This window comes from Lampetra planeri, chromosome 37 (assembly GCF_965212315.1).
Source record: "Lampetra planeri chromosome 37, kcLamPlan1.2.h2, whole genome shotgun sequence".
NCBI lineage: Eukaryota > Metazoa > Chordata > Hyperoartia > Petromyzontiformes > Petromyzontidae > Lampetra > Lampetra planeri.
In genome coordinates, this window is record NC_136143.1 from 5,108,839 (window position 1) to 5,126,059 (window position 17,221).

The following is a 17,221-nucleotide window of genomic DNA, read 5'->3' on the forward strand; positions in this document are numbered from 1 at the left end:
AATCAACGTCGCGCGTTTCGAGTGTTTGGTTACTGCTATTAATTTGAACTTGATAAGCCACTTCGTTAAGCTATCGTTTGTAGCTAGGTCGCTTCTGCAAAAGAGCTATGCAGCTCAGTGATCAAATTTTAAAAATAATAGTTTTTAGTGATACAGTAGAAACTCGTCTTATCCGCTGTGATGTGTGGGATAAACATGACGGATCCTATTATCCGCGCGCGGCTATCTGCAAATTTACTCGATGTCATCGTCAGCCGTGATCAATCCACCGCTGGATGAAGCCCTCCCCCCCCCCCAAGCCGTCGGCATCTCTCACGGTCCCGCGGTACGTAATAATCCAGACAGCGCCTGCTGCACAAGAGCCGATTCCATCGCTCCATCTCCCCGGTGGAGGTGGCCCCTCTCTCGGGTGCGTTCCATTCCTTGGCAGCCACTCCGTAATTTCCCTTGACCGTCGGCCGCCATCCCTTCTCGCGACGCGTTACTCCACCCATCCCGCGGGGGGGGGGGGAAATAATTACGGATGACCGTGGATGATAGGAAAAGGTCCGCGGATAATCAGGACTTTTCTCGTACCCTGTGTAGCTGCCGCGGATAAGAATAATAATAATGAGAGCTGCGTGTTATAGGGGTCGTGGACAAGGGGAGATCTCCTAGAATTTTCCCGTACGTAGAAATGCAAATCCTCTTAAATATCCACCGCAACATTTTTTTTTAACTACCTTACCTCTGGCCTTTTTTCGAAGGTTTCTAATCGCCGTGCGAATTCCTCTCCTCTCCTCAAAGTCTGTGGCCTGTGCAAGCTTTGGCAGAACACGGGGTGTGGGGTAAGGGGGGGGGAGTAAGTGGTTAAAAGGCTGCTCGCAAACCACCACGTCGGTGTCACGCGGTGGACGAGCTCTGCTGCCGTACCACCGCAGATTTTTTTTTTTCAAATCTTAAGAACATATCAATCTGCGCGAAAGAAGTATTTTTTTTTAAATGTTCCCTCCGTTCCGATGTACAGTGGATAAGTTGGGTATTGGGTTTTTTTTTACTCTCGCTTTGAAGTTGTGTTTTTTTTTAGTGTGTGTGTGTGGATGCTATTATGGCCATCGCATGGCAATCAAAGTTTGCGGTCGTTTCGGAGGCATTTTATCAGACGAGCGAAGTATGCCGAATACGTGCATTACACAGAGGCTCTCTTTTTTTAAATAATGGGCCGCCAGTTGAAATGAAGAGTGATTGGTCGTATCGTTTAGCCACGAAAGGTAAAAGTGCAGACCTGCAATTATTTGCCCGTGCCACCACCGACGGAAGGGAGCTCTGTGTAGAGGCCACACTCGAGGGTCATTTGGCCTGCTCTTCCAAGCTGGCCTAGATGTCTTGGAAGCGGTGGTGAGAACCCACACTTGAACCCACCTCACGCGACCTACCAATCGACTTACTGTCGGTGCCTGTTTACAATGCTGGCTGGGTAGAAGCAGAGGCAGATGACATAAACTTTCTACATTGTTTCATCTGCCGCGCCAGCAGATCGAATCGAACCGGCGACGTTTGAATTTCATGTCCAAGCATTTATTTACGTGCCATGCGTTCTATTATTTGAAACAGAAATGTACAAAGGGATATTTGTTTTCAGCGTACGGATTGACAACACTGGACAAATGAGTCGTTCGCATGTCATCGGTCATCACCAACGACCAATCCTCTGCTGGATGAAGGCCTCAACCAAGCAGTCGTCGTCTCTCGCGGTCCCGCGGAGAAACGGGGAGAGTGCTCGTACACTTTTGTACAAATGCAGTGAGTCAAGGCAGACGCCGGACGTTTACATTTTAAACCGAAAGGGTTCCGAGTCTTGCGCTTAGCCCGAGGCCTTGCGTGACCGAGCAATGACACGGACTGCATTTCAATAAATATTTACAGAATGGCAGTGTTGTTCTTTCCAAACTTTTATTTTGATTTGGGAGCCTTGTTTTTATACGATTATTTTTAAGCTTCTGTCAACCTTATGGCGTATCGTTCTTTCTCTCTCTCTCTGTTACGTTTCATAACAGAGAGCGAGAGAGAGAGACGGATTTATCGAATGCGTTGTTTGGTATGAACATTGCGACATTGAAAAATATGTGCTCCTGACGAAGGTTTTCAGCGGCCGTGCCGTAGTGGTCCGATGTGCTTTCGGGTTGCGCCCACGAATACGTTTCATGTCCGACGTTTCGCCCCACGTGACTGTGGCAGCTCCCGGCTATTTGGAGTGTCTCAAACGTGGGACTTCACGCAAAACAATAACGGCGATAACAACCCTAAAACACATCGGAGAGCTATACCAGAAAATGTTTGACGTTTTTATCTATGTATATAAGCAAAAACAGAGATTTCCACGTGTAGTCTTCACAGACTTTTGGGGAAAGCGCTGTTAGCGAGCACCTATGAAGGCCGGCACGGCACACGAGGGGGTGGGTGGCCAGCACCACGCCCGACCGCCTTTGTCTCCCGAGTGGTCATCTTTACGCACAAACACGAGGTACTCATTTAAGACCGACCTCGGAGAGGCCCATGACCGGTTCAGATAATAAATGGTGCTGGTCGTGAGCAGGAATCCAACTTGGGTCGCCAGGTTCGTAGCGCAGCGCACTTACCACTACGTACATATACACAAAGACACAAAGACAAAGATCCCCCGTATAGCCTGTAACAGACTGTTGGGGCAAGTGCAGTTAGCGAGCACCTATGAAGGCCAGAACGGCACACGAGGGGGAGGGGATGGGTGGCCAGCACCACGCCCGGCCGCCTTTGTCTCCCCAGTGGCGATGTTTACACGCCGCACCAGGTACTCATTTGAGGCTGAGTCGACCTAGGGGAGGCCCAGGACCGTTTCAGATAATCGCCACTGATTTTGGCCATGAGCGGGAATTGAAACCGGGTCGCCAGGTTCGTAGCGCAATGCGCTAACCGCTCCACCACCGCTCCCCACATATGTGCATATCAACAAAGACAAAAACAAACAAACAAAAACGAATAAGCAAACAACCAAGAAGCTGTCCAGTACAGCAGTATGTTGGAAACGTGTTCTCACGGCGTAGCTAAGACAATAAGCTCAGTGGTATTTACCTGCTAAGATTAAAACAATTGTTTAGTTGATTCTTGACTTAAAGCTTTCGTGACTGCAGGAATTCATACGCTTTGGGTATTTCGGTAAAGTCACGTAGATAGAACAAATATATAAAAAATCACGACGTTTCGATCGCAACACAAGCAATCGTCCTCCAGCAGTCCGCCTGCTGTACTTTTTTCGCCTGACGACGATTGCTTGTGTTGCGATCGAAACGTCGTGATAATTTTTCTTCTTTTTTTCCTATCTTCGTGACTTTGCCGAAAGACCCAAAGAGTATGTTTAGTTGTATTTGTATTTGTTTACGTGATTTGTTTACCTTTCCTATACTTTGCACTGCTATCGTGTTTTTTTTGTATTGTTTATTGTTGTAACCTTCTGACCCGCCCCTACTGAACATGTGTGAAAAAGAGCTTCATAGCTCATCGGATTCCTCCAGTCAAAAATAAACAGTCTGACTATTCTGTGCAATTTTCCTTACCATCCTCTCAAGGACCTCTTCATCCACGTCGTTTGTATCGAACGGCTCGGCTTTTGGCGCGCCCGCCACCGCCGCCTCTCTGCGGGCGGTGTCCACGCTGTCTTCTTGGGGCTGATTACTGCTCTTGGTAGGCTCCGTCTCCTGACACATGAAGGAGGAGGAGGAAATTGAGCACGTGCGTGTACATTCACTTTACTTACCCGGTACATCCTCACAACGCGGTTATGCTATAGCGTGGCTATGCCATTCGGGGAAACCGTTCACGCAACGCGGAAACGCGCCCCTCCGTTATAACGCGGATTGCGCCGTCCGTTATAATGGAGATCGCTCCCTCTGTTATAATGCGGATTGCGCCGTCCGTTATAATGGAGATCGCTCCCTCCGTTATAACGCGGATTGCGCCGTCCGTTATAATGGAGATCACTCCCTCTGTTATAACGCGGATTGCGCCGTCCGTTATAATGGAGATCGCTCCCTCCGTTATAACGTGGATTGCGCCGTCTGTTATAATGGAGATCGCTCCCTCCGTTATAACGTGGATTGCGCCGTCTGTTATAATGGAGATCGCTCCCTCCTTTATAACGCGGATTGCGCCGTCCGTTATAATGGAGATCGCTCCCTCCGTTATAACGCGGATTGCGCCGTCCGTTATAATGGAGATCGCTCCCTCCGTTATAACGCGGATTGCGCCGTCCGTTATAATGGAGATCGCTCCCTCCGTTATAACGCGGATTGCGCCGTCCGTTACAATGGAGATCGCTCCCTCCGTTATAACGCGGATTGCGCCGTCTGTTATAATGGAGATCGCTCCCTCCGTTATAACGTGGATTGCGCCGTCCGTTATAATGGAGATCGCTCCCTCCGTTATAACGCGGATTGCGCCGTCCGTTGTAATGGAGATCGCTGCCTCCGTTATAACGCGGATTGCGCCGTCCGTTGTAATGGAGATCGCTGCCTCCGTTATAACGCGGATTGCGCCGTCCGTTGTAATGGAGATCGCTCCCTCCGTTATAACGCGGATTGCGCCGTCCGTTGTAATGGAGATCGCTGCCTCCGTTATAACGCGGATTGCGCCGTCCGTTGTAATGGAGATCGCTGCCTCCGTTATAACGCGGATTGCGCCGTCCGTTATAATGGAGATCGCTCCCTTCGTTATAACGCGAAACGTCGCTCTCTGTTATAACGCGGAAAGCGCCCCTCCGTTATAACGTGGAATGTCCCCCTCCATTATAACGAGGAACACACCCTCCGTTATAACGCGCTTTGTGAGAAGTCGAAAACGAACTACTTTCTTGATCTGCGCGGCTGAGCGGTGCAGTGACACAATACGCGGAATGATACTGCAACGCAGCCGCTTACCCTCAGTTCTTTGTCCCGCCATCTCACTGCGTGGTGTGCACAGTGGTCCGTCGCACCTCGCCAAACTTTGTCGTTTGCTACATTATTTGTGGGGAAATTGTTTTCGCCTAACGCGTTTTTTCACTTCACGTAGTACTTTTCAGGAACACATCTATTGCGTTAAACGATGACTCACTGGAGTACATTCACTCGGCTCGGAGCAAATTAACACCAAACCTCGAAATGCGAAGAATTGTTACGATTTGGGGGGTCGCAATTAGATCACATATTTAAAAATTATGATATATATTTTTTTATCATTTTGGTTTCTCGTCTGTCTAATTTGTACGGGTTACTTCACGCCGTTACCACAAATGTAACGTGAGCGTATCATTTATATAAATGATACATCGTCAGTTTTCAATGTGCGCATTTCAATGCGTGTGCAGTATCGTGAGCGTGGCAATCAATTTGAATCCACGTTTGCTAACATCCCCGTAATACAAGCAGTATCCATCACTTTGCATGCCCCGAAACTATCGGACGCATATTTCGAGCCGTGTTGCAGCTCAAATATGTAATCCACTCCTGCAGGTGCAAGCAAATTGATCGCAATTAAATTTCACACCCAAAGGTTGCTCCTTCATTTCGCATCTAATGTAATTGCACACCAATGTTGTTGCTTTAGTCCTGGGTATGATGTTAAATCTTCATTATGGCAATGGTTCCCTGGGAGAGAGCGAGAGAGGTGGGGACTGTGTGCGTCTCTCTCGCCACTTTCACTCCCAATAGTTGCGGTAGGGGCTGACGGAGAGAGACGCCGCTTGCTAGAGCCGCCTATGCACGGGCTCCCTCGCCACATCGCTACCATCACCGTCACCTCCACTATCGCCAAAACTATCACCACCACCACCGTCATCACCACACCGTGCACCTCCGATCATCACGGTCGGCTGCGTGCGGTGCGAAAGAAGTTCAACGCACGTGGGTATGCACGTCACCTAAATAGCAGTTGCTGGGGAAAAAAGCAAATGGGGAGGCCACCTCAACCGCCCTGCCCAAGTCACCGTCTAAGGAGCCCCTCGCGCGGAGGGTGCCGCTGAGCGGTGGAGAGAGGGGAGTAGGGTAGCGATGGACGGAGGAAACTTGAGCCACGAAGTTGCCCTCGGGAATAAGAAGTCGACAAAGATCGAGAGCCAGAACCCTTATATAGAGCTGAGACCCCATAGATTTACGCCATGTAGACCAGTGGTTCTTCACCGTTACTGCAGTCTGCACAACTTTGGTTGTCAATCGTTAAACATTTTGTGTTAATAAATACATGGGGGCCGTCCATAAATGACGTCACGCGATTTTGGACGATTTTTGACCCCCCCGCCCTCCCCCATCGTCACACGGCGTCACAAAAAGTCAGACCCCCCTCAAATATGACGTCACAAAGCTTTGCCCCCCCCCCCCAAAAAAATATAAAACATGCTTCAAATCGCTTTAAACTAGTGTCATTGCAGTGCGTATTTAATGTGGCGCTGCACTCTGATGTTGTAGGAGAAAACATTTATTAAAAGGTCTGTTTAATGAAGTAGAACGTGTTGTCTATTTTATTTAAAGTTGCGCATTTTGATGTGACGTCACATTTCTCACCCTCCCCCCCCCTTGTCACACATCGTCACACATTTCTGACCCCCCCCCCCTAGGTGCGTGACGTCATTTATGGACGGCCCCATAGGGTTCGATGAAACAAAATAGTAGGAACTCACGTGCCCTTGCTTAATCAGTGTTTTCGATTATTTACCTTCTAAAAAAATCCGTCAACGTCCCGCACCCCCCAGAAAGGGCATCTCACACTCCCAGGGGGTGCGTATAGCCCAGGTTAAGAACCACTGATATAGATAGACCCATAGACGTATGCAGGCTAGATACCCTTGGCCTTCCGTAACAGATCCATAGGCATGCACAAGATTACACAGGGGCCGTCATCGTGCGTGTGGCATTACATTCGCCTACGGCAGGGGTGTCCAAACTTTTAGCAAAGAGGGCCACATTTGATAAAGCGAAGATGCCCGGGGGCCAATAGTTCCTTTTGACATTGTTTTAACCACAAAAGTTACGTGGAAATACACACCGTTGTAAAACAATTTTCATTGTCACAATTACCTTTATTTTTCAAATGACAATGTAACCAAATATAAGCCACTCAGGCAGACGGAAACAACTCTAAAAACGCAATTCTGCCTTTCATTCGGTCAGATAACATTGAATAAACTGTATAGAATACCTTACATTTCCATGAGTTTTATGATGTATTTATTCTGACAGAGCTAGCGAGCCATAAAAATAACACGTTATAAGACCGAAGCTGCGGGCCGTATGAAATCTGCCCGCGGGCCGTGATTGGCCCACGGGCCGGACTATGGACATGCCTGGCCTACGGCTATGACGTCGCATAAACAACACCGCCGAGGACGCCAGGACAAGGTGGAAGCCTCCTAAACCCTCTTGCCCTAGGCCTGGCTCAAGAACCCTCGTGCGGGCTGCAGTGTTGAGGTGTGAAGAGAAGGGTGGGTGGGGGGGTGGTGCGCGCGGGTCAGAATGGATGGAGGGAGCTTGATCCCTCGACCTGTCCTTGGCCCAGGGAACTTGAGAGAACTGTTACTTGAGCCCTAGGCAGGTCTTGTGGGAAATTAGGATGCTTAATTTGGTGGGTACCGCATCTTGACGGTGCGAGTTGAACCGCGCTTATGTAAGTGCACGATGGGGGGCAGCGAGGCGCGCGCGGAAACCTCGGCGATGCCGAAGTGATGTTTTCGTCATCGGTCGGCAACGCGGTTAGTCCATCCACTGCTGGATAAAGTGCCGCTTTCATCCAGATCGCTCTTTCGCATACGCCGATTACCATGTCCGCGGCAGTCGTACGTGAGCGTCGTCAAAGATTGTCAATAATAATAATAATACGATCTTGATTTCAAGCTTTCAGTGACTGCAGGGATTCATATTGTTGGTTCTTTCGGTAAAGTCACGTAGAAGAGAAATAATAAAATAATATTGATTTAAAACAATATTATATTAAAAAAATGTATATTAATATTCTTTTATTATTTCCCTTCTACGTGATTTTACCGACAGAACTAATAATACGATCGTTTAGTTTATACTGCGTCATTGTTCATGCAAACTGCATCTCACAATCACTGAAGAACCACAGATACGAGCTTGGAAGGCAACAGCCAGGCGGTGAGATGGTGCCTACAGTTGCCCAAGCTCTGCGGTCCTCTAAACATTCAGATATTTTCGGCCAATTAATTAGCGTTTGCACGCGGGAGGCAGCCGGAGCACCTGGAGAAAACCCACGCGTGCGAGGGTGCAACGCTCTATCCCCTTACAGAAGGGGACTGCTGATGTCAGCCTGCGCTTTGCTGCGCGGCATCTGTGCGGTGATCCACCGACCCTCGCCGCTGCTTCCACGCTGCTGGATTACAGGCGGCCACGTGCAGCAGTGTATAGCCACCACGGCCAAGTGACATTTTTTCAGATGCACTTCTGCGGCCGTCTGGAACGCCCCTTTCCTTCCGATATCACGAAGCCATCGGAGCTGTGTACTTTCCAAACCAGATGGAAAAGGAATTTCTTTCGAACCGCTTGTTTGTGTTTTAGTGTGTTGTCCTTTCCCTCCGCACCTCCGATTAGAACGGTTGGCTACGTACGGCGCGAAAGACGTTCTTATCTCGTCTTAATACAGCGCTTTTATCCAAGGCGCTTTACAAGGTAGAATTAGGGTAACTGAAAGTGACACGGTGACTAGGGATAGGGTGTGGGGAGGGCAGTACGTGGGAACCGGAATGACGGGGGTGCCTAGGGATGGAGGGATGGTTAGGGCCAGGAAGAATGGGTGGGGGTCTTGAGGGAGGAGCGGAAACGAGACAGGGAGGGTGCTTGCTTGATGCTCAACACACGTGCATATACGTACAACCATTTCACAACGCCGCTCTGAAGCTTTTGTTGACTCTTTACGCCCGTCAGGAGAAGTGAAATTGCCCGTCACGTCTTGAAGACAAATGGATGTGCAATGCTCCTTCACGCGTCGAAGGGACGTAACCCCCCCCCGCCCCCCCCCCCCAGCGAAGAATTCCTAGACATCAAATTGCTTTATGTGACGTGGGGGGGGGTGTTTTACGAATATTATTTTAACAACCAAAAAAATGTACCTCCGTCCTCTCTGACGGAAACCCGTTTTCATTGCACAAGTTGTAGTAATATCTTCACGTGTAAAACACGGCTGCTACCTTTGACCCCCCCCCACCACACACACATCGAGAAACGAAAGCGTGTGTGCCCCCCCCCCAGGGCACCAGCGATGGCTCGCGACTTTTTCGCCCTCTGCCAATTTTGGCACCGCTGACAAACGACAACAACAACGACAGCAACAACGACAACAACAACGACAACGATGGCAAAACATTAAAGCGCGGAATCGTTACGCCGACAAAAATGTACGGCGATGGACCTTTGAACACGTGTCTTCGTTTAAATCTCAGCTACGCAATGCGCTGGGGGAAAAGGAGACGTTTCTGAAGCTATGTACAGTGCGTTCCTTTTGCATAGGTCAGTGCTGCTGAGGTTGCTTTATGAACTTGCTTTTAATTAGGATTTTCTTAACGTGTTATTTGCATTACACCGTGATTTAATTTTGCCTGCGATTTCACTTTTATTGTTCGTGCCTGTAAATCCACTATGTATTGCATTTTTTTTTTGAACGAATGGTGTTATAGAAATTAAGTTTGATTGAGTTTGATATCCACGCTGACTTTCGTCTCTCTGAATTAAAATGCTCTTGTTGTAACTACAATGTGTGAACTGTGACGTAAGAGTAATAATAATCGATCTACGTCACTTCGTCAATCCGCTGCTGGATGGCGACGGGCGGGCGGGTTTAAGGCCTCCCCACGCGCCGTGTCGGGCGTGGGAGTTTGGATGGCCATACTTCACCGCGCTGGTCGGCGATGGGGTGGGAAAGTGACCCAGGAGCTGGTTCAGCACAGGGCAGTAGCCACCACTGACCACACGAACCACCACGCCGCCATTCCAACCGCGAAGGCTTGATGCAATAGTCGTAGTGGTAAGGTAAAGGTGCATCCCTGCAAGTGCCACTGCTGGTTGCAAGGGTCTTCCATTGGATCTAGCTGGAGAGAGCCACCGTGTAAGATGTTGTTACCCTACTCCTCGACCCAAGGCCGTAGCCATGGAGTCAACATTGGGGGGGACCAAATCTTCCAGGGGGTCTGGGGGTCCCCCCCCCCAAAAAAAAATCTAAATTTAAAAACGAATTTCCTGCCTCAAATATTAAAAACAATCACTAACACATGGGATGGACTTTTTATTATTTTTTTACAATAATGCCTAATAGTGTTTTGTATTACATTGCTCTGTTTTTTTCCTTTTTGACCTTTTCTTGTTTCATTGTACGTAATGGCAGAGATTAGGGATTAATAAAGTACAACCATAACCACAATAATATGAACAGAAATCTATGCATTGTAATATGAAGACAAGTCCAGATATTGTGGTCAAGGTTTAGCAAATTGTTGTTTTTATTCACATGACATAGCAATTATGATTATTATTTTTTCATATTTTTATTGCAATATATTGGGGGGGGGGCATTTTAAGTTTAGTTGAATATTGGGCGGGATGTGTCCCCCCCAATAAATATTGTAATTACGGCCTTGCCTCGACCACACACGACCGCCGATAGACTAACTGTGGCGTTCTAGATCTGAAGTTTTCGTGACTGCAATGATCCATACCCTTTGGTTCTTTCCGTAAAGTCACGTAGGTATAAAATACATTTTAATTTATTTTCTATTTTATTTTTTATTTTATTTTATACCTACGTGACTTTACCGAAAGAACTAACTGTGGCGTTACCCGTTCGCACTGCTGCGCGGATCGGAGCTGCCGTGGTCATTCGAGCAACTTGCAGCGTCCCGTTATTGTTAATGATAATAATAACAATAATACTTAAAACACGGAGTTCCATTGGCTGAGAACAAAAACGTGCCAGCGAGTATTTCAATTTTTCAGCTGCTCTTAACCCCGAAGCGTATAGCCAGCTGGGGAGTTGTACGGCTTAATTTAAATCAACGTTTGCTATTACTCTACCGTTTACATACGGCGGAGGGGAAAAAAAATATTTAAGAAGTTTTTTAATTGTTTTTAAAGGTCGGATGCCGAACCGATAACGATGACAAACAACGGTACGAGATGTTCTGGACATTCGGTTCCCACTCTCGATGTCTCTTTATTTACGGCTGAAGTAAGGCGATCACTTCCAATCTCGGTCTCGCACTGATTGCAATGCTGGAGCGGCGCCAATTATGCCGTAGCGTAAGTGCTTCCAGCGCTCCCCCTTTAGCCATGTTATAACGAAAACATTTTTTATTCTGAGAAAATGTAAACATCGCTGTGATCCCTTCCGTGTCCCAACCCCCGAAGCACCTACAAGCGACGACGAAATCTTGCCGACCGGCACGCTGACGCCTGTCCAGTTGCGAACGTACGCAAGCAACGGGCAAGTAAAACGTGCATTGGATGTTCTTAAACGTTTGGATTACTTGGCATATTGATATGAGCAGATCTGCACCCGATCGAGCCTGGAACGCCATCCCCTGTGCTGTAGCCTCCCTGCCCCATTCCCTGTTTAAATCCAGGTTTAAGACGTTACCACTTCACCTCCCCTGCTTTTTGCCGGATTACCGACTTCATCATTCTCGCTGCAGTGTATTTCAAATAAAAATGCCCGGTGTTTCCATACAGTGGCCTGAGAGATGCGGTCACATTTGTGACGCTCGCATAAATCTCGCGGTCGCCGTGTGTAGCGGGAGGCCCGTTACCGCGTCGCTCGGCATGCGCCTGGTCTCGTCAACGTCTCGCAAGTTAAAAGCGGGACCCTTTTTGTGGCCGGAGTGGCGCCTGTAAGCGTTGCGCATCAGTACGTTGAACTTCTTTCGCGCCGTACGTTGCCAACCGTGTTCATCGGAGGCGGTGGTGGGGGGGGAAAGGGCAACAAACAAAATGGGTTACCGGGGTTGTAGTGGGCTCCTGGGGAGCCTCACAGTGGGGCGGCCGTAAATGACGTAACGCGATTTTGGATGATATTTGACCCCCCCCCCCCATCGTCACACGGCGTCACAAAAAGTCAGACCACCCCTCAAATATGACGTCACAAAGCTCTGCCCCCCCCCCCCCCACAAAAAAATAAAACATGCTTCAAATCGCTTTCAACTATTGTCATTGTAGTGCGTATTTAATGTGCCGCTGCGCTCTGATGTTGTAAGAGAAAACATTGATTAAAAAGTCTATTTAATTAAGTAGAACGTGTTGCCTATATTTATTTAACATCTTGATGTGACGTCACATTTCTCAACCCCCCGCCCCCTCGTCACACATCGTCACAAATGTCTACACCCCCCCCCCCCTTAGGTGCGTGACGTCATTTATGGACGGCCCCCAAGGGGGCAGTGCGGCAAAACACACCCGCCCGTGGCACTGCAATTCCATGCTCCCCGTGTTCACCGAGTCTCACTCAGCGTGGCGTGCAGGGGGCCCTCATCCAGCAGTGGATTGGCACACGAGCCGCTGCGTCTTAGAGACACGAAACGTCGCCGCTTCCACACGTTGCCGCGCGCGTGCATTCGCGCCGCAGGTGAAGAAAAGAAAGCGTTTCACGGGGGGGGGGAGGGGGGGGCTCGTGTAGGGAATGTCCGTTTGGACCAGGGCTTAATGCTAATAGACTTGAATTGAGAGGTGACCTCATGTCTTGGCCATGCGGGCCGTATGTAAAATTGTAAACAGAGTTCTGGTGGGGGGGGGAAGGGGGTAGGAGTTGGTGCACTTGGCTGGATGGTAAGGAGTGGGGCGAGTGGGTGGATGTGTGTGGAGGGGGGTGTTGCATGCGTGTGCTGCAGGATGAGGGGAGGCAGGCAGGGAGGGGAAGGAGGAGCCTACGCTCGTGAAGTGAATCCAGCTGTCTCGCCTCGCGTGCCCGTACTAAGCCAGCGAGAGGGGCAGTCGTGGGGGAGAGAGGCAGTCGCGATCGGACCGAGGTGTCGGCGCAGCCTTACAGAAGCAACCCGCAACTGCCTTGCGAGCGGCTGTGCAATGAGGATGCGTCAAAGGGCGGTCGTGCTCGCTCCCTGCGTTGTTGCCACGAGTTGGCAGCCCGCGACATCCCACTGCGGAGCAACAGCCTCTCACGTTTTCTTCCTGTCCCTATCCTTGTCGAGTGGCCTCCGACCCCTTTGATTTCGTCTCCCCGTCGACATTCGTCTGCTGCGGTGTTTCTCTGCATCGTTTGCCTTCTCTCGGTATCCACTCCCCAGGTCATTTGTCCAGATCGCTAACCCATTTGAACTGATATCCACGGAGGCTAGGATATTGAAACTTCGTCGCCTGGTGTACTGGAGTTCATGGGTTCGATCCTGACCCTGATGCCTGCTGCTGTATATTTGGAGTTTGCATGTTCTCCCCGTGGTCGCGTGGATTTTTCGTCCAGTTTTTTTCTCCACGTTTAAAATCAACATGCGTTTATAGTATTTGGTTGCTTTGAATGTCCACACGATAAGCCGCTTCGTTGAGCTATCATTCGTGGCCTCGTTGCTTCTGAAAAAGAGCTATAGAGCTCAGTGGGCCTTACCTGGTAAAAATTTGTAATATTTTAGTTTGAGTTAGTTTTGAATTTAGAGCTGTCTTGGTTGTCTGCTCTGTGCTCCGAGCGAGCACCAGTAAGAACCTGGGCTAGACTCTGGGTTTCAGCCGCTCATGATTGAACCAGGTTTTTCAGGTGTAGAGAGTTGATGGTCACCAAAAAAATTGCCTGCATTAAAATCCACGGTATTTCGTTTCGTTTCGCATTTAATGTGGCCATATTCCTGCTCTGGGAACTAAAACTATCAGTGTGCCCGTCATTTTTAACAAGCATTCTCAACGTAGAGAGTGTGGGAAAGTGTAACCCCGACTGTGTAAAGGCCAAAAACGCCACCGCGTTTATTTGGTTTGTGTACACGGAAGTTGATATAGTTCGTGTTTAGTTTATTGTCCTTCCCTCCGCACCTCCCATTAGCACGGTTGGCTACGCACGGGTGCGAAAGAAGTTCAACATACATGTGCATGACACATTGATCCCGTTTAAACCAGTTGCCCGGCAAGTCTACACGGGAGATACGTGGTGCCGTGTGAACCCAGCAGCAGCAGCATCAACAACAACAACAAAAACATCAACAGCGCAGAGAACGAGTACAGTCAGGATCCTCGGGGGAATATCGCAACGGCTGACAGACGAGCTATTTAACGGTCGTAAACAAACACGCGAACATGTTGGGCGATGGTGCGATCGGAATACATCGGTGGGTGGGAAAGTAAAAAAAAAGAAAAAGACCAGAGAAATGACGGCATGATTCCGTCTCCTTTCATGGTCACCAACCGTCGCGGAGCTCTGCGTGAACTCTCCCTTTGCGGTTTTTTTTTACTAAATTTTTTTTAGTTTTTTTTTTCACTAAAAAAAATCGGCACGACCGTGTTGGGAACGCGAGCCGATTACTTTGCTCGCACACAGACGATGTAAACAGAGGGGCAAATCTCCCCCCCCCCCCGCCAGCAATTACGATCGTCAAATTGAGTTGCGCAGGGGAAGGAGGACAGGGGGGAGGGAAGATTAAGGTGGACCAACAAACTCATTGCCAGTTGCTGTCCTCCGCAGTGCCCCGATACGACGTGCGCTTGGGCACGCCGCCCGCGTCACGTGGGTCAAGTAGCGGCTTGAGGCCTTTTGCCGTCGTAAACCACCTGCTACGCATTTCACAAGTAGTACTAATCGCATATCTGCATTTCCAATAAATATGCTAAATTCCTCTTGATATGCAAATTATTTTGTCAAGGCGCTCTCCTTCCCCCTCCAACCCAGCTTAAATAGACGCTCCAAGCCTGGGGTGTGTCATTCAGACTCTGTCTTCTCGACAGACCTGTTCTTCGCCTGAGGACGGCTGCTTGCGTTGTGGCCGAAACGTCGTGAGAAATATTTTATAATGTTTTATTTTTATTATTTTATTATTTCCATTCTACGTGATGACTTTACCGAAAGAACCAAGAAGATGGATCCCTGCAGTCACGAAAGAAGCTTTACATCGAAATTTAAGAGCTCCGAAGCTCATCGGATTTCTCCAGGATAAAATAAAGATCCCCCCCCCCAATTATAACAAACGGTAACGTAATTCACACAACGAGGAGGAACGAGACGCGATAAAGGTACTAGCGGTGACTCGTACGGCCAGGAAAGCGATGGACTGAATTGACGTTGTGTAATAGCCAAGGCAGTCTTAAAAACCACGAAAATAGTTTTACAATGATCTTGTGGCTGCTGCAGCAACGCACCGACTTCTCTTCAAAGTTACAATTCACGGCCAACTTTTGTCAATCCACTGCTGGATGAAGGCCTTCGCCCACACGCTGTGTTGGTCATTGAGGTTTGTCGGATTGTTCTTTAGCACGGTAGTCAGGGCGGGTTGGTCGAAGGTGAGAATCTAACTGGGGACCGGTTCAGGTACCACACGCGGCAGTCATGTGAGCCATGGGCCGCGATTCGGGTCAGGTCACCACCGAGTTCAGAGCGTAGTGCACTAACCAACGTCCCACCGCTCTATCTCTAAAATTCAAGATGTTTAACTAGATGTATAACTACAATCAATACATATCCAGCGTGTAAATAGGCTGATTCGCGTTGTTTATTTATTTTACCCAACTATATTTTGAAACAGCATTTTACGTCACGGAAAAATATTTGCGCATGTTCAACTTTTTTCGCACCGTACGAAGTTAACCGTGCTAATCGGAGGTGCGGAAATATCTATAAAGCTAAAACAAAAATGTGATGCCTGTGATGTAAACCACATAATCCCGATGTTGGCCAATGGCCAGAAATCGAACTTGGGTTACGGAGCAAAATGGGTACAAATTTCAATAAATGACACTTTAATCATTCCACATACGACTAATTTATATGAGACTACAGTACATAATTGTCAGGTTCATAGCACAACGTGCTAAGCACTCTTCTACCACTCCCCCCTCGGTATCAGCCGTAGACTTTATTCTCTCCAGTCGAGAACCTGCAAATACTTTAAGAGTATCTGTGGCAGCGGTGACTTGTGTTCAAACAACTGGCAGTGGTACGGTGCAATAGAGAATCAGTGTCCACAGCAGCGAAGGCGTTCTGTTACAAAAACACAATCTTTTTTAGGGCATCTTAAAAAAAGATATCAAAAACAACCGAAAGCATATCGCGACGAGGTGCTGAAAAATGCCCACAATATGCTATCATCATGAGACGGGGATGCAGATGCAATCAGACGAGGCCAAAACATGAATGAATTGCACTCAGAATTTCAAAAGACCCACGTTCGAGAGAACGGATAGTAACTACAAGAAGGGAGAGTCCAGGTTGTTCCGGGTTGAAAGAGGAGCGTTACCAGATTTAGAAGTTAACTCGAGGTGACTTGATAGAGAAATCTAGCGGGTTGCCTTAGATTCGTTATCATCATCGTCGTCGTCGTCGTCATCGGCTATGATCCATACACTGCTGGGTGGAGGCCACCCCAAGCCGTCTCCATCTCCCGCAGCCTTGCGATGTAACGAGCCATCTACCACGTGCACGTGGGCCAATTGCATTCCTTGATCTCCTTGGTGGACGTCCTGTCACCTTGTTGAAGCGAGAAAAGCGCAGACTCAAAAATACCAAGATTTTTTGGTCCGGGATTTTGTAGATGTCTCCTTCTTGGTCGAATCTAAACACCATCATGGTCGCCGGACACCCAAGGCACCCACCGTGGCTGCGCCGCTGCTGCACACGACTGCCTAACATTTTTGACTAGTTTTCTTTTTTTAAGGGATACTCAATTGGCAGTGGTGCACAATCACACAAAAATATAACAAAAACCCCCCCCCCAACACATCCACCAATAACACCAACCCAAGAAATAAAAACGACTGGTCACGTTTTGGGGAAATGCTCCTCCACAGCTGAGAGACAGAGGGGGGCCAGAGAGACTGGGGGGTTTATAGTTGGAGACTGCAGCTCCACGGGGCCCTGATAGAAACAAAATTGTGAGATGGATCGTGGAGTCGGATGCTCGGTTGGCGGTTCTCGTTTTCGAAGGGGCGATCGCTTCATGCGCTTCAGCTCTCACACTCCGTGAACGGCGCTCTGTGCAAAGTCTTCAGTCCACACCTTCGCGTAAACCGTTCCTCGCCACCGCCACCCCCAT

General features: G+C 48.7%; 1 protein-coding gene across 2 annotated transcripts in view; it reads right to left on the minus strand.

Annotated features, from left to right (window-relative positions):
* Positions 1-17,221, minus strand: part of LOC144730957 (smoothelin-like) — a 46,276-nt gene that overhangs the window by 25,620 nt on the left and 3,435 nt on the right. For both annotated transcript variants that reach the window (XM_078611845.1, XM_078611844.1), the window contains exons 2-3: positions 3,573-3,713; positions 728-803 (exon numbers count right to left, since the gene is read on the minus strand). In XM_078611845.1, the coding sequence (XP_078467971.1) occupies positions 728-803; positions 3,573-3,713 (217 nt within the window). The remainder of the gene's footprint in view (positions 1-727; positions 804-3,572; positions 3,714-17,221) is intronic.